The 25,016-nt window shown below is 36.7% G+C and overlaps 1 protein-coding gene across 7 annotated transcripts in view; it reads left to right on the forward strand.

Annotated features, from left to right (window-relative positions):
- Positions 1–25,016, forward strand: part of RNF13 (ring finger protein 13) — a 163,451-nt gene that overhangs the window by 79,613 nt on the left and 58,822 nt on the right. For 5 of the 7 annotated variants that reach the window (XM_047727676.1, XM_047727667.1, XM_047727686.1 and 2 more), the window contains 2 exons: positions 16,155–16,242; positions 23,031–23,121. In XM_047727676.1, coding sequence (XP_047583632.1) covers positions 16,155–16,242; positions 23,031–23,121 — 179 coding nt within the window. Of the gene's footprint in view, positions 1–14,329; positions 14,379–16,154; positions 16,253–23,030; positions 23,122–25,016 lie in introns of all 7 variants that reach the window. The other 2 variants (XM_047727713.1, XM_047727703.1) reach the window with 2 other exon arrangements.

The raw sequence follows: 25,016 nt of genomic DNA on the forward strand, positions 1-25,016 counted from the left end.
TATTGGAAAAGCTCTCAGTTTTTCTCCATTGAGAATGATATTTGTGGTGGGTTTTTCATAGATGGCTTTGATAATATTGAGGTATATGCCGTCTATCCCTACACTTTGAAGAGTTTTGATCAGGAAGGGATGCTGTACTTTGTCAAATGCTTTTGCAGCATCTATTGAGAGTGTCTTGTGGTTCTTGTTCTTTCTTTTATTAATGTATTGTATCACATTGATTGATTTGCAGATGTTGAACCAACCATGCCAGCCCTGGAATAAATCCCACTTGGTCGTGGTGAATAATCCTTTTAATGTACTGTTGGATCTTATTTGCTAGTATTTTGGTGAGAATTTTCGTATCTGTGTTCATCAAGAATATTGGTCTGCAATTCTCTTTTTTGATGGGATCCTTGTCTGGTTTTGGGATCAAGGTGATGCTGGCCTCATCAAATGAGTTTGGAAGTTTTCCTTCCATTTCTATTTTTTGGAATGGTTTCAGGAGATTAGGAATTAATTCTTCTTTAAATGTTTGGTAGAATTCCCCTGGGAAGCCATCTGGCCCTGGGCTTTTGTTTGTTTGGAGATTTTTGATGACTTTCAATCTCCTTACTGGTTATGGGTCTGTTCAGGTTTTTTATTTGTTTCTAGTTCAGTTGTGGTAGTTTATATGTCTCTAGGAATGCATCCATTTCTTCCAGATTGTCAAATTTGTTGGCGTAGAGTTGCTTATAGTATGTTCTTATAATTGTTTGTATTTCTTTGGTGTTGGTTGTGATCCCTCCTCTTTCATTCATGATTTTATTAATTTGGGTCCTTTGTCTTTTCTTTTTGATAAGTCTGGCCAGGGGTTTTTCAATCTTATTAATTCTTTCAAAGATCCAGCTCCTAGTTTCATTGATTTGTTCTGTTGCTTTTTTGGTCTCTATTTCATTGATTTCTGCTCTGATCTTTATTATTTCTCTTCTCCTGCTGGGTTTAGGCTTTCTTTGTTGTTCTTTCTCCAGCTCCTTTAGGTGTAGGGTTAAGCTGTATATTTGAGACCTTTCTTGTTTCTTGAGAAAGGCTTGTATCGCTATATATTTTCCTCTCAGGACCACCTTTGCTGTGTCCCACAGATTTTGAACCATTGTGTTTTCGTTATCATTTGTTTCCATGAATTTTTTCAATTCTTCTTTAATTTCCTGGTTGACCCATTCATTCTTTAGAAGGATGCTGTTTAGTCTCCATGTATTTGGGTTCTTTCCGAATTTCCTCTTGTGATTGAGTTCGAGCTTCAGAGCATTGTGGTCTGAAAATATGCAGGGAATGATCCCAATCTTTTGATACCAGTTGAGACCTGATTTATGACCCAGGATGTGATCTATTCTGGAGAATGTTCCATGTGCACTAGAGAAGAATGTGTATTCTGTTGCTTTGGGATAGAATGTTCTGAATATATCTGTGATGTCCATCTGGTCCAGCGTGTCATTTAAGGCCTTTATTTCCTTGTTGATCTTTTGCTTGGATGATCTGTCCATTTCAGTGAGGGGAGTGTTAAAGTCCCCTACTATTATTGTATTATTGCCGATTTGTTTCTTTGATTTTGTTATTAATTGGTTTATATAGTTGGCTGCTTCCATGTTAGGGGCATAGATATTTAAAATTGTTAGATCTTCTTGTTGGACAGACCCTTTGAGTATGATATAGTGTCCTTCCTCATCTCTTATTGTAGTCTTTGGCTTAAAATCTAATTGATCTGATATAAGGACTGCCACCCCATCTTTCTTTTGATGTCCATTAGCATGGTAATTGTTTTCCACCCCCTTACTTTAAATCTGGAAGTGTCTTTGGGTCTAAAATGAGTTTCTTATAGGCAGCATATTGATGGGTTTTGTTTTTTTTATCCATTCTGATACCCTGTGTCTTTTGATTGGGGCATTTAGCCCATTTGCATTCAGGGTAACTATTGAGAGATATGAATTTAGTGCCATTGTATTGCCTATAACTTGACTGTTACTGTATATTGTCTCTGTTCCTTTCTGGTCTACTACTTTTAGGGTGTCTCTTTGCTTAGAGGACCCCTTTCAATGTTTCCTATAGAGCTGGTTTAGTGTTTGCAAATTCTTTCAGTTTTTGTTTGTCTTGGAAGCTTTTTATCTCTCCTATTTTCAATGATAGGCTAGCTGGATATAGTATTCTTGGCTGCATGTTTTTCTCGTTTAGTGCTCTGAATATATCATGCCAGCTCTTTCTGGCCTGCCAGGTCTCTGTAGATAAGTCTGCTGCCAATCTAATATTTTTACCATTGTATGTTACAGACTTCTTTTCCTTGGGCTGCTTTCAGGATTTTCTCTTTGTCGCTAAGATTTGTAAATTTTACTATTAGATGATGGGGTGTGGACCTATTCTTATTGATCTTGAGGTGGGTTCTCTGCACCTCCTGGATTTTGACGCTTGTTCCCTTTGCCATATTAGGGAAATTCTCTCCAGTAATTCTCTCAAATATACCTTCTGCTCCCTCTCTCTTTCTTCTTCTTCTGGAATCCCAATTATTTTAATGTTGTTTCGTCTTATGGTATCACTTATCTCTCAAATTCTCCCCTCGTGGTCCAGTAGTTGTCTCCCTTTTGCTCAGCTTTTTTATTCTCTGTCATTTGGTCTTCTATATCACTAATTCTTTCTTCTGCCTCATTTATCCTAGCAGTAAGAGCCTCCATTTTTGACTGAACCTCATTAATAGCTTTTTTGATCTCAATTTTGTTAGATTTTAGTTCTTTTATTTCTCCAGAAAGGGCTTTTATTTCTCTGGACAGGGTTTCTGTAATATCTTCCATGCCTTTTTCGAGCCTGGCTAGAACCTTGAGAATCGTCATTCTGAATTCTAGATCTGACATATTACCCATGTCTGTATTGATTACGTACCTAGCCTTCGGTACTGTCTCTTGTTCTTTTTTTTGTGGTGAGTTTTTCCATCTTGTCATTTTGTCCAGATAAGAATATATGAAGGAGCAAATAAAATACTAAGGGTGACAAAGACCCCAGGAAAATGTGCTTTAACCAAATCAGAAGAGAACCCAAATCATGGTAGCGAGAAAGAGGGTAAAAGAGGTTCAGAAAAAATAAAAAGAAAAAAAGAAAAGAAATCAAGAAAAAATATAAAGAAGAAAAAAATATATATATATATTAGACTGGTGACTAGAACAGGGTCACCCACTTAATTTTGGGAGTATTTTGGTCTCTTGGAAGAAACTAACTCCCAAAATTTTAAAGAATGAAAAATATTTAAGGGTAAACACAATGAAGGGATGGAATATAACTATAAAGATGAAAAAAAATTTTTTTTTAATTTCTAAAAATGGAGTTGATAAGGTAAGTTGGTTGGGAGAATAATGAAAAGGAAGGTGGAGAGAATTTGCTCGGTCTGGAGACTAGAACAAGCCCAGTGGTAAATTTAGTGTGTATTTTGATCTATTAGAAGAAGTTGTACCCCAGATTTTTTAGAAGTAAAAACCCTATGTGTATACAAAAAATAAACTTAGATACAATGAAAGATAAAATATGACTATAATAATGAAGTTTCAAAAAAGATTATTATTTTTTTTAATGAAAGGTATTGTTAAGATAAACTAGTTAAAAAATGTTAAAAGAGGAATGGGTAAAAGTTAGAAAAAATTTAGCAGAAGAAGAAAAGTAAAATTAAAAAAAATATCTTTGCAAGACTAAAGAATCATGGGGAGAAAGCCATGAATTCCATGCTTTGCTTCTCCTCCTCTGGAATTCCACTGTTCTCCTTGGTAAGTGATCTTGGTCTTGGCTGGATTTCTTGTTGATCTTCTGGGGGAGGAGCCTGTTGTAGTGATTCTCAAGTGTCTTTGACGGAGGCGGAATTGCACCGCCCTTACCAGGGGCTAGGCTAAGTAATCCGCTCGGGTTCACTTTTGGGAGCTTTTGTTCCCGAATGCTTTCCGTAGAGTTCTGGAGGATGGGAATGAAAATGGCGGCCTCCCAATCTCCGGCAGGAGGAGCTGAGAGCTCGGAGCCCCACTCCTCAGTGCACCCTCGGAGAAAAGCACTCAATCAGTCCCGTCTCCCCAGCCTCCGGCCGCTCTTGGAGAAAAGTGCTCAATCATTCCTGTCTCCCTGGCCTCCGGCCGTGCTCACCCAGCCTGTGACCAAGTGTCTCTGTCTCTGGCACACAGCTCTGCCTGGAGTCTCCAAACCCCACAGATCCCTGAGCTCTTCCAGGGGGAGTCTCCCTGGATCTTGTGGGGACCCCACTCACAGAACAGTGACCTGTGCCACAGATTATGGTTCAAGGTAACCCTGAGTTGAGAGCTCACTCCTCGGCTCTTGTCTCTGTAGCCAGCTTTCCCGCTCTACTACCTGTGAGCTCTGCGACACTCAGATACCCCTGATCCTTCTGTGATCCCGCAGGACCTGAGGCCACGCTGTCCCTGCGTGGGCTTCACCCTGGTTTAGCCTCTGGAGTGATGTCCCTCAGTGGAGCAGACTTTTAAAAGTTCTGATTTTGTGCTTGGTCGTTCTGCCACTTGCCGGGGGCCGGCCCCTTCCCCCGTGGTCTATCTTCCCATCACTTTGGTTCACTTCTCTGCCAGTCCTACCTTTCAGAAAGTGGTCGATTTTCTGTTTCTAGAATTGTTGCTTTTCTTCTCTTTGATCGGTGTTGGATTTGTAGATGTTCGGAATGGTTTGATAAGCTATCTACCTGATCTCCTGCTACCTGATGTTGTCTCAGCCTGCCACTTTTCTGCCATCTTGACTCCTCCCCACCGTCTGATTTTTAATTCAATATCATTTTAATATCCATGATATCAAACAATATCATGGAAAAATGTGGCCATTTTATTTTCAAGGCTTGCCCCATGCCAACACTAAATGTTTACCAAAAAATGAGGAGACATAGTTCCAGCTATTACCTGCAGATGAAGAGAGCTTGAGGAAATAAACTGTTAGCATTAAAACCAAGTGGAAACTCTTACTTTAGCCAAGTAGTGGTGGTGAGGTGGACTTCTCAGACACATGCCCTTGTTAGTTAGGTTCATTAGTGGATGTGCACACTATCTCTAGTACTATTGAACTCACTGAGGACCTATCAAAGGTCTAATTGAGTGAATTTTTATAGAATTTTTCATTTTTGCAGTCTTAACTAAATAGTCTAAAATCTATCCCTGCATCAGGGGAGATATTTTTTTTTAAATTTTTTTATTATTTTATTTATTTATTTATTTGACAGATCACAAGCAGGCAGAGAGGCAGAGAGAGAGGAGGAAGCAGGCTCCTTGCTGAGCAGAGAGCCAGATGTGGGGCTTGATCCCAGGACTCTGAGATCATGACCTGAGCCGAAGGCAGTGGCTTAACCCACTGAGCCACCCAGGCGCCCCCATCAGGGGAGATCTTTAGAAAGCTGAGGACATAGATCAAGTAACATTGGTCCCCATCGAATTGTTTGACTTAGATGAACTTGGCATGATACCATCATTTTGTATTAAGAAGTACTATTAAGAAGCAACCCTATTTCATTGTATTTATCTTGATGTAGCTAACATTTTAAAAATTATTTGTCCTACTAGAAGGTCCGAAAATAGAGATATTTGCAACTTTATTTTTTATCTTGGTTTGGTATGTATGTTTGCACTAGAATCGTTTCACTTGTTCTTCTTACTGGAGTAATCATCACAATGAATTCTAAACAGTTAAATCAGGTAGCATATACCTTCAGGACAGCTAAACCCCATCATCCCTCCCTCCATCCATCTAACCAGCCCTTTGGTTTTTCTGAGCACTGGTCTTGTGTGTATTTTCCACCAGTATGCCAAGTTGGTAAAGAGTCTCTTCAGTCTTTTGCTCATTTTGGGGAGGGTTGTTTTCTTATTAATAAGTTTTGAAAGTTCTTGATATATTCTGGAATATAAGCCCTTTATCAGATATGCATGGTGCAAACATTTTCTTCTAGCCAATGGCTTGTTTTTTTCTTAACAATGTCTTTCAAAAAGAAGAAATTCTTAATTTTGATGAAACCTGATTTTTTTAATGAATTGTGCTTTTGTTGTTATAAATAAGACATATTTTCCTTCCTGAGGTCACAAAGATCTCTGCTTGTATTTTTTCTAGAAATTTTTTTGTGTTATGTTTTAAATTTAGGTCTAAGTGGCTCATTTTTAGTTAGTATTTGAATTTGGTGCAAGTGATATATCATATTGTGTGTGTGTGTGTGTGTGTGTGTGTGTGTGTGTTAGTCACCATACATCAGTATTCTTTATTTTTTGTTGGGGGGGCATCTAGCACTGTTTTTTGAAGATTGTCACTTTTTAAAAATTTTTTAAATTGAAGTATAGTTGACACATGCTACATTAGATTCAGGTGTATAACATAGTGATTCGAACTCTGTATGTTATACTATACTTACCACAAGCATAGCTACCATCTGTCACCATACAACACTCTCACAATACCATTGACTGTGTTCTCTATGTTGTACTTTTCACCCCGGTGACTTCTTCATTCTGTAACTGGAAACCTGTACTTGCCATTCCTCTTCACTCCTTTTTGCCTCTGACAACCACCAGTTTGTTCTCTGTATTTATGCTGTTTCTGCTTTGCTTTGGTTTTTAGATTTCACATATAAATCAAATCTTTTGGTATTTGTCTTTCTCTGTCTTTTACTTAGCATAATACTTCTAGGCCCACCCATGTTGTTACAGATGGTAAGATCTCATTCTTACTTTATGGCTGAGTAATATTACTCTGTACGTGTGTCTGTGTGTTTGTGTTTCTGCGCACGCACGCACATACACCATTTTTCATTTTTCACTTTATTCATTCATCTATCAGTGGACATTTAACCTGCTTCTATATCTTGGCTATTATAAATAATGTAGCAATCAACATTGGGGTGCATGTATATTTTTGAATTAGTGTTTTTGTTTTGTTTGGGTGAATACCCAGTAGCAGAATTACCAGGTTTTAGGTATTTCTGTTTTTAATTTTTGAGGAACTTATGTAGTTTTCCACAGTGGCTGCACTAATCTGCACTGCTGCCAACAGTACACTAGGGTTTCTTTTTTTCCACATCCTTGTGAATACATACTTTGGTGTTGAGTTGTATACTTTATATATTTTGGATATTAACCTCTTATCAGATAAATCATTTACAAATATCCTCTCCCATTCAGGAGGTTGCCTTTTCATTTTGATGATTTCTTTCACTCTGCAAAAGCTTTTTATTTTGGTGTAATCCCAGTGGTTTATTTTTGCTCTTATTTCCCGTGTCTGAGGAGACCTATCTAGAAAAATGTCAGTAAGGCCAGCGTCAAAGAGATTACTTCCTATGTTTTTTTCTAGGAGTTTTATGGTTTCAGGTCTCACATTTAGATTTTTAATCCATTTTGAGTATATTTTTGTGTGGTATAAGAAAGTGGTCCAGATTCATTATTTTGCATGTAGCTGCCCAGTTTTCCCTGCACCATTTGTTGAAAAGACTGTCTTTCCCCCATTATATGTTTTTGGCTTCTTTGTTGTAGATTAATTGACCATATAGTTCTGGGTTTCTTTCTGGGCTCTCTATTCTGTTCCATTGATCTTTGTGTCTGTTTTTGTGCTGGGACTATCTTGTTTTGGTATTTATTGAGTATTTTTATCATGAAAGGGTATTGATTTTGTCAAATGCAGTGTTGGCTGCATTCCAAAAGTTTTGATATGTTTTGTTTTCATCAATTCAAAGTATTTTACAGTTTCCTTGGTGATTTCTTTTTTGACTCATTGGTTATTTAGGATGTGCTGTTTAATTTTGGTATATTTGTGAATTTCCCAAATTTCCTTCAAATATTAAGTTCCAACTTCATTTCATTGTGGTTGGAGAACTTTGTATGATTTTAGTACTTTTAAAATTATTGAGGATTGTTTTATGCCCTAACATCTGGTCTACCCTGGAGAAACTGCACTTGAGAAAAATGTTTATTGTCGAGTAGAATGTTTTATAGATGTCTGTTAGGTCTAGTTAGTTTATATCTTGTTCAAGTCTTCCATTTCTTCATTGATCTTCTGACTTGTTCTATCCATTAGAGAAAGTGGGGCATTGAAGTTTCCAACTATCGTTGAATTTTGTGTTTCTCCCTTCACTTTTTAAATTTTGCTTCATGTATTGTGGAACTCTGTGATTACGTGCGTATGTTTATAGTGTCTATAGCTTCCTGATGGAAAATGGAAAATTGTCTTAGTAAGACATGGATCATGTTTTTAAATCCATTCTGCCGATCTCTGGTTTTTTATTGGGATATTCAGTATGTTTACATTTTTTTTTAAAGATTTTATTTATTTATTTGACAGAGAGAGAGTACAGGTAGGCAGAGAGGCAGACAGAGAGAGAGAGAGGAAGGGAAGCAGGCTCCCCGCTGAGCAGAGAGCCCGATGTGGGGCTCGATCCCAGAATCCTGAGATCATGACCTGAGCCGAAGGCAGAGACTTAACCCACTGAGCCACCCAGGCGCCCCCAGTATGTTTACATTTAATGTAATTATAAAGTAGGATTTACGTCTGGCACTTAATTTGTTTTTTATCTCTTCTGTATGTCTTTTTTAGTTTTTCAATTCCTACCCTTTTTTTTGTGTTAAATGGATATTTTTTAACATACCTTTTTAATTTCCTTGTTGTTTCTTCTGTTTATTTTTTAGTTACTTTCGATAGTAATGATCCTGCTATTGCAATTAACATCTTAACCTAAAACAGTGTAGTTTAGATTAGTACTAAGTCAATTTTAAATAGTATATGAAAATTTTGGTTCAGTATACCTTTACTCCCTACCTCTTCTATCATGCTATTGTACTATTACTGTCATACAAATTGTATCTTTATATAAGTCTATTAACACATTATTTTTTTATGCAGCTGTCTTTTAAAACAAATAGGAGCAGGAAAGAGAAATAAAAATATCTTTGGAGACTCAATCACCTTTCCTTTCCAAGTCTCCTGGACACTCTGTCCATATCTACATTCCCTGTGTCTTCTGTAAACTCTGTTCTCACTTCCTCTCAGTTTGATTTCTATCCTGTGTGACCCTCTTGGCCGGTCCTGTGGGATTCCGCTGTGGGTCCTTGGACCCAGCCAGCCTGGACCCAACCACATCAAAAGTGTGGACTGCAGGGGCACCTGGGTGGCTTGGTTGCTATACATCTGACTCTTAATTTTGGCTTAAGTCACGATCTCAGGGAAGTGAGATCCAGCTCTTGTGTCAGGCTCCATGCTCAGTGGGGAATTGGCTTGAGATTCTCTCTCTTTTCCTCTCTCTGTCCTTCCCCCCCCCTCACGTGCGTGCTTTCTCTCTCTCTCTCAAAATAAAGTAAAAATCTTTAAAAAAAAAAATGTGGACTACAGCAATACTTAGACTGCAGGCCAGGAATGTCTGCTACTTCACACACTGTTCTGGTCAACAGAGAGAAAAAGTGCAGAGATTGAGAGAATGCATTTAGAAACTTTCATAGCAATTTCATAGATAGATGAATAGATAGATACAGAGTCATCTATATCTGTTGAATCTAATAAAAAAAATTAGGTGTCCTAAACAAAACAAAACGTCTTTTAAAAAAAAGATTTATTTATTTTAGAGTGTGAGCGAGTATACATGCATGAGTTGGGGGAGGGCCAGAGGGAGAGAATCTTCAAGCAAAATCTCTCCTGGGGGATTGGGGGAAGCCTAAGGTGGGGCTGGATCCCAGGACCCATGAGATCACAACCTGAGCCCATACCAAGATTTGGGCACTCAACTGAGCCACCCAGATGCCCAATAAAAATATCTTTATACAGTTTTCATAATACCTATGTAGTTATATTTACTGCTGCTACTTATTTTGTATAGATTCAACTTGTTGGCTACTCTTCATTTCATTCATTTCAGCCTAAAGGACTCCTTTTGATATTTCTTATAAGGCCACTGGCACAGATTCTCTGTTTTTGTTCATCTGGAAATGTCTTAATTTCATCTTCATTTTTTTTTCAAGATTTTATTTAATTTATTTTAGAAAGAGAGAGTGAGTGAGTGCATGGGGTGGGGGACAAGCAGACTATACCAAGCTGGACTTGGGCCTCGATCTCAGGACTCTGAGATGACCTGAGCCAAAATCAAGAGTCAGTTGCTCAGGGTGCCAGGGTGGCTCAGTTGGTTAAGCGACCGTCCTTGGGCTCTCTGCTCAGTGGGGAGCCTGCTTCTCCCTCTCCCTCTGCCTGCTACTCTGCTTGCTTGTTCTCTCTCGCTCTCTCTGTCAAATAAATAAATAAAATTTAAGAAAAAAAAAGTCAGTTGCTCAACTGACTGAGCCACCCAGGCGCTCCTCACCTTCATTTTTGAAGGAAGCTTAAGCTGGATAAGCTTAAGCTGAATTCTAAACTCAATTATTTTCTCTCGAAGCCTTTTATTAGTTCATCTAAGTAGATGGTTATGTCAACTTAAAAATAAAGAGAATCTTCTTTGGTAATCTATATTCACTCTTTCTATCTCTCTTCCCAGTCTCCACTGCCCCGTGCCTCCCACCTTCCTTATTTCATTGGCCAGAATTTAAGTATACAATGCTGAACAGATGAGGTGAGGGTTAACATCTTTCTCTTGTTGCTGTTATTGAGAAGAAAGCATTCAGTGTTTTATCAGAAAATATGTTGATTGTGGGATTTTTTGTAGATAACACTAATAATGTAGAAATATTTTAAAATGTCAATATAAAATGTGAACTCAAGTTCATTATTGGGCAGGAAAGTAGATTGAGAGCCAAAAGAAAATGAAAGATGCTTTCATTTCATTTCATTTCAAAGTCACTGTAGGTATCATATGATTAAATTTAGTCATTCTCTTCCTAGTAGTCAAGTGCTTAAAATGCATCTTGAGATAGGTATATCTTTTAATATTTATACCCAAGCCAGGTAGACTTTCCAGGTAGAAATTCCCTAATATTTATTACATCTTTTTTTTACTCCTATTACTACTTTACTTGTTTCAGTAAATAAAATTATAACATCTCATAGAAATTTCCCTCTAAATCATATTTTCATTCTGAATGAATTACAATCTGACGTTTTTCATCTTTCTAGTTAAAAATAAATGACCTTTTTACATTTATAATAAAATGGTGAAATAATGAACTAAACTTAAGATTGTATTATCACTAAAATTAGAAGAGAATATATTTAAACTTGGCTACTATTTTGAATCAAACATATTTTGTCCCATCAATTGAAAGCAGATATTCTTAGAAACATGGGGCATCTGTAGGAGACATGTATATGGTGTTCATGGAATGTTACCTGTCTGTCTGAAATAATCCAATAAGCTTGCTTTTTCACTGTTGTTCAGGTGTTACACATTTTTCTTCATGAAAGAAAAGAACAAATTTATAATTCAGATAATGACTTGAAATGTGTTTCAAAATTAAAATCTTATAAGTGTTTCTGCTGTCAATAATTGGGTTCTTTTCAAGGTTATTTTCCATCAAGGAAAGTCAGCTCTGTTGAATTTTTACCATTCTTCCAAATATATAGCTTAGAGATATACATAGCTCTGCTTATGTGTAGCATCTCTTCTCAGAGGAAAAAAAAGAAGTACATTTAGTTCACGTACAGATGTTAAAGGGGTTTGAAGACTATAAGAAATGTAAAACTGTGAATGGATTATGTCTTATTAGAAGTTAATTATTTTTAGCAACCACGTAGCTAGATTTACTCCAAATATTTGTTGGATGAATGAGTGAATTAATTTGCTGAAAATCTTTAAGTTTTTATCTCAAGTCTTAATCTGTTGTATTCTGTCTTACCTAAAAAAAAAAAAATCTATATATAGAAGCCTTGCTACCTCCCCCATTATTCAGAGTCATTCCTTTCTCTTTCCTTGTGAAAATAAGCTCTGCTTCTCAGGCTTTTCCATTTCTGTTTAAGCATATTCCCTAAGTTTCCTAGGTTCCAAGGTCCAAAAATTAGTTTTTGAAGAAGAATAAAAACTATTGTTCTTTCATATCATTGCCATCTTTCTATCCTGCCTTTTCATAACATCTCCACATATTCAGTTTCTCCTTTCCATATCAATCTAAGTAGACCAAATTTGTTCTAAAACACTGCCTCAGCCATGTCAGCGCCTTATTCAGTTGCCTTCTGTGAACCCTAACAGAGTAGATGCCATGTCTGATTTTTGGAATGGTCTCCAAGGTAGTACTGCCAATCTGGCCCTTTGTTTTCTTTCTTCTCACCTTGGATTCTCCAAGAGAAACAATAAAAATCAATAGCAATGACAGTACTCATAACTAGCACTTATATAATATGTGCCAGGTACTGTCTAAGCACTATTTTGAGTGTTGTACATATATTAAATCATTTAATCCTCATAGTAACTCTTTAAGTTGGGTATATTATCAGACTTACAGAGAAGTTAACTTACTTGCCTAAGTTCATACAACTTATATGTGACAGAGTCAGAATTGGAATGCAGGTAATTTTGTTCCAAGAGTTTATATTTTTAACTTCTCTGCAGATCTTTCTTTCAGTAACATTCTTTATTTAGTAATGTTGATGTTTTATTTTGTTTTTAGTAGGCCTTGCTAGGTCCTGACTTTTGTTTTGTTCTTTCTCTTCCTTATCATATGAGAAATTTCCCTCAACTCTTTTCTACAGTTAGCCCAAATTTTTTCTCTTTGTTAAAGTGTAATTCATGTCGCATAAAATCTGTGATAGGCATTTCAGCCCACCAAATATTTCCCCTCTAAGTTTCCAAAAACTCTATGACAGTACTTTAGCACTTTCCTTCTTGGCTTTAAACTCTGTTTTGCATAGAGGTTTCATTTGACCCACAAGGTTTTATGATCATGTTGTCTAAGTTTTGATGATTTCTCAGTTCAGTTCCTTTTCTCACACATTTGTAAAATGTTAAGTAAGGTTCATAATTTTCGTTCTCCTCCTGATTCATTGGGAAATCCCATGCTTCTCTCTCTAATCAGATTAAAAAAAGATCGCAGCTCTGTCTAAATGCGATTGTAGGGCACTTACTTACCCATTTTTCCTCCTTTCTAAAATGTAGAAAAGAATACCTACTTTGTTGAGGTGTGTTAGGTATTAGAGATAATATATGTAAAGCACTAGCATATAGAAGCTTCCTTTATTCATTATAGCTTTTAGTCTGGAGCCTTGTTACATGTATCCTATCAACAGTTAACTCCCAACTTCTCAATCCTTCAAATCCCATAAAAGATCTTTACTTGCAATCTTGACAGCTCAATCAGTTCTTCTTACAAGACTTGTTTTATTAGTGTCAGTATTACCAGTTTGTCCACTCTGGAAATAAGATGAACTATTGTGTCATTTCCAGGGTTCCTTTTCGAACCTTACTGAAAGTTTTTCCATTAACAGTTTGCTATCTTCTGACATGCTGGCTACTTCCTATAACAAGCCAGCGGTCCTGTATTACTCCAGAACTCTTGGATAAGTGCCGCCTGGTCTACATAATTTAGTTGCAGCTAATTTTTTATTAGAGCTAAAATATTTAGAGCATTTACCACAATTTGAGCTAATGGCTTTGATCAATCTCCTTTAAAAGGTAGATTGGCAATACAATTCAGAAGGCTTTTTCATGAAATTTTCAGTTTTGATGTCTCTCTTGGAATTTAGGTTTGTTCACAGTGCATGTTTTTTATTCGTAAATCTTTGAGTTCTTTGCCTCCATCTGACACCATGTGTGAGGTTGCATTTATGAATGTGAAACTTTGCACATGTTTACTAAGTTGATTTAGGTTTTATTTCTGCCTAGTGTTCTTAAAAATACCAGCTGCTGCTTAGTTAAAAATGTAATTTAATTTGACTTGGTGCACACGTTTTGTAGTTCATAAACATGGATATAGCTTCCTTGTTTGTATTCATAAGTCTGTTGGTCCATATGTTAGTGTGTTTCTTGATTTAATTTTAATACTTTATTTTGGAGATCAATAAAAACAACAAAAGCCTTAGGGAAGACTTCTTGTTAAATTTTTGAAAACATGTTTCTAATTTTGGGAAGTCACACTTGTACATTCAAAAATCCCTGCCTATTTTAGTGGTTTTCTAAGTTTTCTATTTGAGGTATTTTATTGTTTTGTTAGCAGAGAACAGATTTTGATATTGATATAATATTATATTGTATTTATGGAACCAATTGTATTTTGGATGTGTGAAGGAAACATTTCTCCTCAGTTGCTCCATGCAGTTTTAAGAATCTAATGGCTAGTTTTAATTACACACTTGGCAGGTTGTCGTAAATCCAATAATTTATATTGGTAGTTACTAACATTTGGGGGTTCAGAAAGCCTTTTGTAAAATTAATGATGGTTTTATCTCTTCCTACCAGAAAAGCTCACACGTAAACAACTACAGGAGCTTTAAGGACCCCATGGAAGGTTGTTTTTTTTTGTTTTGTTTTGTTTTTTTGAAATGAGATTGTGTGTGTGTGTGTGTGTGTGTGTGTGTAGAAGGTGCAATATAAGATCTTTAAGAAAAATGAAAACAAATTGATATAAATGCTGTAAGCAGGGAGTGGTTATGTGGGTGCTTGAAAAAAGATGCACAGCAGGTCATGGAACAGGGCAGGCTTCATGGAGATAATGAAATTTGAAGGCCTGATAGGCATTCAGAAGACAAAGCCTATTCCAAGCAGACATACTAGCATGAGCTAATAAAGAGGCAAGAAAGTGCCTGACCTCTTTGGATATCCATGAGAATCGAGAGCTCTTTCAGAGCAAGGGTTGTTTCTAATTCACCTTTGAGTTCTGCACTGTGCCGCACAGTACCTTATATAATTTTATTATGTAAACTCCACAAATACTTGTTGAATTGAACTTTTTTTCCACTCTTTATCATGGTTCCTGAGACCACCTTCCTATGTGTCCTATTGTGTTATATCACAAATATATATTTTGCAGGGAAACAAGTTAAATCATGTAATTTCAAATTACATGATTTTTTTTAGCCAAATTCATTGGCTTTAAAAAGCTAAAACTTGTTTTTTATTAGAAAACATCTTTTGATATAAATTTTATATTTCTTAAATTGTATCTCTGGCAACATTTGTTTTTTGAATGTCTTAAACATTTCTCCTCAGTTACTGGGTTAGCTTTTTGGGAGCAGTTAAAATGGTCATGAAAGCATCAAATAAACTAATAGCAACCCCAAGCAAGTATACTTCTGTTTAACTAAAAGCTAAGTGAAGTCTCTTCTGCTATGGTAATAGAATGAACAAATAATAGATTAATATATAAGTAACAAATAAGAAGTAAGATTTAGAAACTATAATATCCTTCTTAAGAGTATTTTTTTCCTCCCCTTGAAAAAACAATACTATCTATGTGGAAGAAGTTTTGGAGCTAGCAGTTTGTCAATTTTAGCTGGATACTTAAAAATGCACATGTAACAAAAAAAATGACAAACTTTCTTGATTTTTGACATTTTCTTGCAAGACTAATAAACATTCCTTATTAACAGTTTTATTGGCTGGTTAATTTTCTTACCATATTCTTAACATTAGAGCAGTAGGTCCTGTGTTGGTGAACTATTTATGCTACTTTAATCAGTTTTTAGAAAATCTCTGCCTAATTTTCTTTCTTGTGTTTGTAATGTTATAATGTGGGCTATTAATTTGTGTGCATGTTTTAAACATTTACTCTTGAATAAGGAATATTTAGTGAGCGCCTGCTCTGTGAGGCTGTTTCACAGGTGCTTTTAATTCCTTGAGGCACTCATCGACTATAGACTGGGTTTTTATTTATTTATTTTTTCAGTGATAGGATAAAATTATTCTGATTAATCTGCATGACTAAAAGTAATTTGTCCAAGTTTATTCCCCTATAAGCAGCGTATATATGAATGTCCAAGGGCTCTTGAGCATGATCATAGCAAATCTCTGTTAGAGCTAGGTGGGTTTAGTATTTTAGCTTGTATCTGTCCTTTATTTGCTTTTCATTCACTTCATGCCATGAATGAAATCAAGAAAATATCCAAAGTCATTGATAATTATAAAATATGTTATGTTTCAAGAACATATTTGAGATCTATTCTTAGATATATAAGTAATCTAGTCCTAGACACATGGTATAGACTTGCTGGTTTATGTTGAAGTTGAGGGACTGTATGACAAAGCAGTCTTTTCCTCATAATTGTGATTGTTTTCTGACTTGCAGGTTTTAAATGCACAGAGAGCAGGATACAAAGCAGCCATAGTTCACAATGTTGACTCTGATGACCTCATTAGCATGGGATCCAACGACAGTAAGTACAGGTATCACTTTTCTTCTCTCCTGTTTGACAGATCTTTTTGAAACTAAAACTTAACAAGACTTCCCCCCACTCTCATTTTCTTTTTAAAAAGCAAAATTTCTTTTCTTTTAGAAAGGTAACTCATCCTAACCCTCTTGTGACAATTTTATTCATACTGAAGTAGAATTGTTCTTTTCTGAACAGTTAGTTGTCTTGTTTTCTTTTAACTTTGTGTTTCATTTTAGAAGATGTGTTGATATTTTGGCAAAAATCAAAGCTTTAAATAGAGATAAACATGCTGAGTTAAGGATTCCATAGAAGAATTCTGGTGATTTCTTTATAGAGTTACAATATTAAATGTTAGGCTATGCATCTATACTAGGTAGCTACTGTATTCTTAAAGAATTTCAAAGCCACATACTTGTGCTTTCTTACACCAGTTGGTTATTAGCTTCTTAACATACGTTGACATTCCTATAGCTTTTCATTCAAAATGGGAATGTTTTCCCTTATTCTCTACTAAATATCAGCTTGTAGGGAAAATGAGCCAATTTAAACCGAATAACTGGCTTTAACCAGTGACTTTTCAGCTGTATGCTTTCACTTAATTTGGTGAGAGTGGTAAAGGGTATCTTTTGTTATGTTAAGGATGTGACTTTGGGACCCCATCAAAGGATGAGGGCTGGCTACCAGGAGAACCAACCCTGCGATGAGAGGGTTGGAGCTTTCAGTCTTCCCCAGCCCCCAATCTGGGGAGAGACAGAGGACTGGAAGTTGACTAGCTCTCCAGTGGCCTGTGGTTTACTGTGTAATAGAGCCTCCATAAAAACCCAAAAGGACAGGGTTCAAAGAGCTGCTAGATTGGTGAACACATTGAGATTTGGGGAGAATTCTGTGCCTGGAAAGGGCATCAATCTCCACATCCCTTCTCACATACTTTGCCCTATGCATCTCTTCCATCTGGCTGTTCCTGAGTTCTATTCTTTCATAATAAACTGATAATCTGGTAAGTAGATTGTTTCTCTGAGTTCTGTGAACTGCTTTACTAATTAATTGAACCCAAGGAGGGGGCTGTCAATGGAACCTCTAACCTATAGCCAGTGAATCAAAAGCATATGTGATAACCTGGACTTAAAACTGGTGTCTGAAGAGTTGAGGGCAGTCTTGTGAGACTAAACCTTTAACCTGTAGAATCTGATGCTATCTCTAAGTAGATAATGACAGAATTGAGTTGAGTTGTTCCATGGTGTGGGGGATATCCCCCACATATCCATTGAAAATTGGGTTCAGACCCCAAAGCACACTGCCAGCATCCATGATTAAGTATTTTATTTTTGTTTTTCTCCTAGCACCTAACCATAATACCTCTGGCTACTAAGTGCCATTGAGTTTCATATGCAAGAAAGAGCTTGGAGCAAAAAGCAGACATAAAGCTATGGACTGGTATCCTACATTGGAATATATTTAAGACTTTAAATAATTAGATCCTCTATAGGAAATATTTTGGAGTCCTTAACTAAATTTTTTATAACTTAAGACGCTGTTCGTTGTTGTTGTTGTTATTGTTTGAGTAGAACCCTTTTCTTCTTACCCTTAGAATCTGAGGTAAAATTACAACTTATAAAAAGTAAAATTTGGTGGGGCGCCTGGGTGGCTCAGTGGGTTAAGGCTCTGCCTTCAGCTCAGGTCATGATCTCAGGGTCCTGGGATCAAGCCCCGCATTGGGCTCTCTGCTCCGCGGGGAACCTGTTTTCCTCTCTCTCTGCCTGCCTCTCTGCCTATTTGTGATCTCTCTCTCTCTCTCTGCAAATAAATAAATAAAATCTTTAAAAAAAAGAAAAGTAAAACCTGGTAATAAGTTCCTTCATTAATTTCCATATATATTTTAAATTATTATTTAACATTCTAGCTGATTAAATCATTAAAGTGCATGAGGTTCCCTTGGGAGGGTCTAGCATTTCACAAAAAGTTTGACAGTCACTGCTGGGAAGTAGAGGAATTGATGAAGTACTTGACTTACCAAATAAACTAGTTCTTTTGGTACTGCAGATTTGACATGATCTTCTTCCCCTTCAGCTATCTCTCTTAAAAAATATATATATATATATGCCAGGTCAGTAACTTTTGTTACCTGTATACATTACTAGCAAAGTGGAAAGCATAACTACTCAAGAAAGGGTGTGAATTTAAATTGACACTCTCACTTGTATCAGCTGTATAACTTTAAGCAAGTTACTTACTCCTTGTGTGTTTTGCTGAAGTCCTGAGCCCAGTGTTTAGCAGGCTTCAAGACCTTCTCAGGTGTTTTGAGTTAAACAGATTCATATTTATAAACTATTTACTCTCTTTACACGTTTTCAATAAAAATTTTGCAAGCAGGAAGTGCCTGTTCCCTTTAACACCTATATTGTCTTTGTAATACCATGAAACCTTTTTGTGGTAATCATGACAGTTCCTAAGGAAAATGTGTTAAATGTTAAAAGTAGCACACAACCATGTAATCCTGTTGTTGCCATGGAAATGTTCCAGTTGAGCTATTACATTTCAAAGATTGCTCAGAATTTTGGTTCTTTATTGCTTGGATTATTTCTGTGATATTTTGCTCTATCCCTGTGTATCTGTGTTTCTTATATTCAAAAACAAATGTTGTAAAGATCTTTACCATTTGCAACTTTGCTGTTACTTGGAACAGGAAAGGAAAGCATGGATTCATTAAAAGAGGCATGTATCTATTCCCTTTTTAAGGCTTAGTCTATAACCACCAAGAATATTGCGCATATTCTAGAAACAGACATTGTAGTATCTGGAAACAAAAGGAAGTTTTAAAAGCCCCTTGCTGCCAACATTTCACACAAGGAATTTGTCTGTTTTTATTTCAGCTAGGACATAGTATGGGTTAACTCAGTGAGCCAGTAATATTTGTCATCTTCAGGAGGCAGCAGAATGTGATGGAGAAAACACCAACTTCGGAACCAGGAAATGTGGGTTTATTCTTCTAGGTTAGTTAATATATGAATTTTGGGAGAGTCACTTAACCTTTTAAGCCCTTTACTTTCATCTGTAAAGGTGTGACTAATTTTTATTTTTATTTGACCTGACAAGGTTGTGAAGATCCTATGAGAGCAGATATGTGAGAAAACCCATGCCATGACAGAGCTGCAAGAGCTTAGATTAGGAAGCGGAGCCTCAAGTTTGAATCTAGGCTGTGCAAATTCCCAATTGTATAATCAGGGCAGGTTATCAATATGTCTGGGTTTGTTTCTTCTCTTTTTTTCTTTGCTGTCTTCCTTGAACAAGTATTTTTTTGACAGCCTACTCTTCATCAGGTACTATTTTAGCCACCATGACTACAGCAGGGAATGATACACTTTAAGGCTCTGCTCTCATACCTTTCAGTGAAATAGCAGAATGCAGCAGTTAGTGTGGCTTCTGGTTACTGCCTGCTAGGGTTTGAATTGCAGCTGGATCACCTGCTAGCTGTTTGACCTTGGGAATATTTTCTTACATCTCTGTAGGCCTCACCTTTCTGATCTGTAAAATGGGGATGATAATAGTACTTAACTCATTGGGTGGTTGTTGAGGATTGAATGAATTCAGACATAGAAAACCTCTAGAAGACTGTCTGTTTCTTAGTGGTTTCTTAGTCATTACATAATAAATACATGATAATATTATTAGATATTATATAATAGTATTAATAATAATCATTTATGGCTATATTACTGCTATTACACATTCTAGGGTGAGAGAGAGGAAATGAACACAAAGAGATATGCTGTATGTCAAGTAGTGATAAGTGCTATAAAGAAAATTATGAAAAAAAAAATTATGTCAGGGTGCCTGGGTGGCTCAGTTGGTTAAGCAACTGCCTTTGGCTCAGGTCATGATCCTGGAGTCTTGGGATCCAGTTCTTCATTAGGCTTCCTGCTCAGCAGGGAGTTTGCTTCTCCCTCTGACCCTTCCCTCTCTTGTGCTCTCTCTCTCTTATTCTCTCTCTCTCTAATTAATAAAACCTTCAAAAAAAAAAAAAGGAAAGAAAGAAAAATCCATGTTAGGCTGAAGGGATATAGAGTGGCAGGGACGAGAGGAGGCTGGCCATTTTAGATAGGGTGGTCAGAGGAGGCTTCTCTGAGGCTTTGACATTTTAACATAGGTCTACAGCAAGAGACTGAGCCATGCAGATTTCTGGAGCAATATTCCAAGGAAAGGGAACAGCAAGCAAATACAAAGCCTCAAAGATAAAGTATGTTTGGTGTTTTCAAGGTGTGACAGAAAGCCACAGTGGCTGAAGTATAGGCAGAAAGAGTGGAGAGAATGAGGTTAGGGAAGGTGCTAGCGGCAGGATCATGTTGTGTATTTATAGGACTTTGGAATTTGTTATGTGTAGCTTTTAAACAGAGATGTGAGGTGATCTTTTATTTTAAAAGGATCACTTTGGCTGTTCTTTGGAGAATAGATTGAAGGTGGAAGGTGGGCAGGAGTGCCAACAAAGAGACAAGTCAGAACGTTGCTGCAATAGCCAGGCCAGAGGTGATGGTGATCTGGAGTATTAACAGTGACTATGATAAATGATAGAATTATGGCTCTGTTTTGAAGTTGATAGGATTTGATAGAAGAAATAAAGAAATTGAGGAGTCAAGAATGATTCCAAGGTGTACAGCCAGAGAAACTAGGTGAATACAGGGTGCTGTTTACCGAGGAGAAAGACAAAGAGTAGAGCGGATTTTGAGGAAAGAGAGAGTGAGAGTTCCTTTTGAGAAACATTAGGTTTAAAACCTCTATTAGGCAAGCAAGTGGAGATATTGAACAGGCAGTTGGATATATGAATCTGGAGACGTTGGGGTTGCCCATCTAAATTGTATTTTGTCTATGATAATATGACAATACTATTGGCAGTGTATATTTCACAGAGTTTTGTGGATAAGAATTAAAATTTAGTGTATTTTAAAGTATTTTGTGAACTAGAAGATGTTTGGTTCAGTAGATAAATAATATTGCAAAGTCTCCAAGATGGCTTTTCATATTTGTATACATTTCTCCCCTTTTTCTGATTGAAGTGAGGAGCTTTTTACATCTCTTTAGATATCATAATTCAAAGAAGTTCTATTATTTCCAATAATTATTGACATGACAGAATATCTGAGTTGTATCATTCAGTGGAAAAAGCTTATACTTTTTTCCATTATTATATGGTCCCACTGATATACAAATATAACATTTTTATTGATCCCACTGATATAAAAATAGCGATTAAATATTCCTTTACCAACCATTTTGGATCTTGCCTTCCTGGGGTTTATATGGGATGTGTATGTGTGAAAGAGGGGTAGGGATGGGAAGAGTGGGAGGAAGCGAGAGAACAAGCAGAAATGAATGATTATATTTACGTTAAAAAAAATATCTAGAAGTGAAAAAAATGTACTCTACCAGGATTATATAACTTTAAAACTTGTTTTTATGGGGCGCCTGGGTGGGTCAGTCAGTTAAATATCTGCCTTTGGCTTAAGTCTTGATCTCAGGGTCCTGAGATCAAGATGCATTGGCTCCCTGCTGGCCAGGGCGGGGGGGGGGGGGGGGGGGGGAAGGGTGTGCGGGGAGGTCAGGGATCTGCTTCTCCCTTTCCCTCTGCCTGCCCCTGCCCCGTGCTCATGCTAACTCCCTCTCTCTCACATAAATAAATAAAATCTTTGAAAAAATTATAAAGTGAGTCCTGCTAATATTTTTTAAAGAAACTTATTTTTATAAAGATTAAAGAAAACACATCTGCAGTAGCTTAGGTTGGAGGGGAGAGGTTGAAAATAAAGGGGGGTACAAGGGAATTTGGGGGGTGATAGAACATTCTGTGTCTTGATTGTGGTGGTGGTGGTTATATAACTATATGTGTTGAAACTCCTAGAACTGTTTATTACTTCAAATAAAACCTTTGTCTTTGGGTGGGAAGGATAATGGTTTTCTTCTTGTATCCACCCCCCCCCCCACCTTTTTCACATTTGTGTTTTTGGGAGAACAAAGTTATTGTGAAAAATGTAATGAAAGTAAATGGACTTTCTCTAAAGCCAAATTTGTTAAATTAACTCACAGCCAAAAATAAGACTGCTTTTTCTATTGTAAATTTAAGAGGATCTTCCTGAGTAATTGGTAATTTTTACAAACTTCTCTTTTGTTGACATTTGACTTTGGTTTTACAAGTAGGTATGAGTCCATTGTCTTAAGACACCAAACAAAACAGAGCTTTACCATGAACTCCAGGCTTAGGAGGAAGTAGAAATTTACCCAGCTTTCCTATTCTTTGCCCTTTCTCAACTTCTGTCAGCCTGTCAGTGTGGAAAGCTGTAGATATATGGTATCATTTTTGAGACTTGTATAAAGTGGTCTTTTCTTACATTTTTCGGCTTATACATCTCCTGGGAATGGGTATGTAAAAAAAGCTTTTTCACTTTTTCATTTGTTATGTGTGGAAAGAAAACTTAAATTTCTTTCTCTTCCTTTTCTAAGAGTTAATTATGTCTATAGAGGAATAAATCAAAGGGAAATATTAAAAATATATCTAGTCTTCATAGGACTATTGAGATGGTATGGTAATGTATGTATGTACAGTGTTAGCTTTTGTTATTGTAAATGTAATAGGATTTCTCAACCACTGTAATTGATGATGGTATGACTCTGAAATCAGGAAAATCAACTGATTCGAATTGATTGTAATTGTTACCAGTTGCATTTGCTGCTGTTATGAAGAAAGTAAAGTTGATTGTACACGGAGTATGGGATTTTAAGAATAATTTTATTATTATTTTATACAGTTGATGTGCTAAAGAAAATTGACATTCCATCTGTCTTTATTGGGGAATCATCAGCTAATTCCCTGAAAGATGAATTTACATATGAAAAAGGGTAAGTAATGGATATAAAAAACAATCATGTAGCTTAATATTCCTTATATTAGGGTAGAACTATATTAGTTGTAACCAAGGTTATGTTTAAAAATGAGCTCTATTGTGCTACATTATCTTTTAAGTCATTATGATTTTAAGACTCTGTTGTAATATTTCTTCTGTGCATGATTACAGTCATTGATGATAACTTCCTAGATCCATTGAGTTCTTTAGGGTTTGCAAGTAATCTAATTTTATAATTCCTTCATTTATTAGCTAAAATGCTTCTGTAAAGAGAACTTGCACCTTTATCAATTATTTCACACAATCTAATGAAGCTAGGATGGGGTGGCAGGCTGGCTTAGTTGGTGGAGCATGTGACTCTTGATCTCAGGGTAGTCAGTTTGAGCCCCATGTTGGATGTAGAGATTATTTAAAAAAAAAAATCTTTTTTTTATTATTAATTTTATTTTTTATAAACATATATTTTTATCCCCAGGGGTACAGGTCTGTGAATCACCAGTTTACACACTTCACAGCACTCACCATAGCACATACCCTCCCCAGTGTCCATAATCCCATCCCCCTCCCAACCCCCCTCCCCCCATCAACCCTCAGTTTGTTTTGTGAGATTAAGAGTCACTTATGGTTTGTCTCCCTCCCAATTCCATCTTGTTTCATTTACTCTTCTCCTACCCCCTTAACCCCCCATGTTGTATCTCCTATCCCTCATATCAGGGAGATCATATGATAGTTGTCTTTCTCCGATTGACTTATTTCGCTAAGCATGATACCCTCTAGTTCCATCCACATCGTCGCAAATGGCAAGATTTCATTTCTTTTGATGGCTGCATAGTATTCCATTGTGTATATATACCACATCTTCTTTATCCATTCGTCTGTTGATGGACATCTAGGTTCTTTCCATAGTTTGGCTATTGTAGACATTGCTGCTATAAACATTCGGGTGCACGTGCCCCTTTGGAACACTACGTTTGTATCTTTAGGGTAAATACCCAGCAGTGCAATTGCTGGGTCATAGGGTAGTTCTATTTTCAACATTTTGAGGAACCTCCATGCTGTTTTCCAGAGTGGTTGCACCAGCTTGCATTCCCACCAACAGTGTAGGAGGGTTCCCCTTTCTCTGCATCCTCCCCAGCATCTCTCATTTCCTGACTTGTTAATTTTAGCCATTCTGACTGGTGTGAGGTGATATCTCATTGTGGTTTTGATTTGTATTTCCCTGATGCCGAGTGATATGGAGCACTTTTTCATGTGTCTGTTGGCCATCTGGATATCTTCTTTGCAGAAATGTCTGTTCCTGTCCTCTGCCCATTTCTTGATTGGATTATTTGTTCTTTGGGTGTTGAGTTTGCTAAGTTCTTTATAGATTTTGGACAATAGCCCTTTATCTGATAATGTCATTTGCAAATATCTTCTCCCATTCTGTCAGTTGTCTTTTGGTTTTGTTCACTGTTTCCTTTGCTGTGCAAAAGCTTTTGATCTTGATAAAATCCCAATAGTTCATTTTTGCCCTTGCTTCCCTTGCCTTTGGCGATGTTCCTAGGAAGATATTGCTGTGGCTGAGGTTGAAGAGGTTGTTGCCTGTGTTCTCCTCAAAGATTTTGATGGACTCCTTTCTCACATTGAGATCCTTCATCCATTTTGAGTCTATTTTCGTGTGTGGTGTAAGGAAATGATCCAATTTCATTTTTCTGCATGTGGCTGTCCAATTTTCCCAACACCATTTATTGAAGAGGCTGTCTTTTTTCCATTGAACATTCTTTCCTGCTTTGTCGAAGATGAGTTGACCATAGAGTTGAGGGTCTATTTCTGGGCTCTCTATTCTGTTCCATTGATCTATGTGTCTGTTTTTGTGCCAGTACCATGCTGTCCTGATGATGACAGCTTTGT

Source organism: Lutra lutra, chromosome 1 (genome assembly GCF_902655055.1).
Source record: "Lutra lutra chromosome 1, mLutLut1.2, whole genome shotgun sequence".
NCBI classification, from domain to species: Eukaryota; Metazoa; Chordata; class Mammalia; order Carnivora; family Mustelidae; genus Lutra; species Lutra lutra.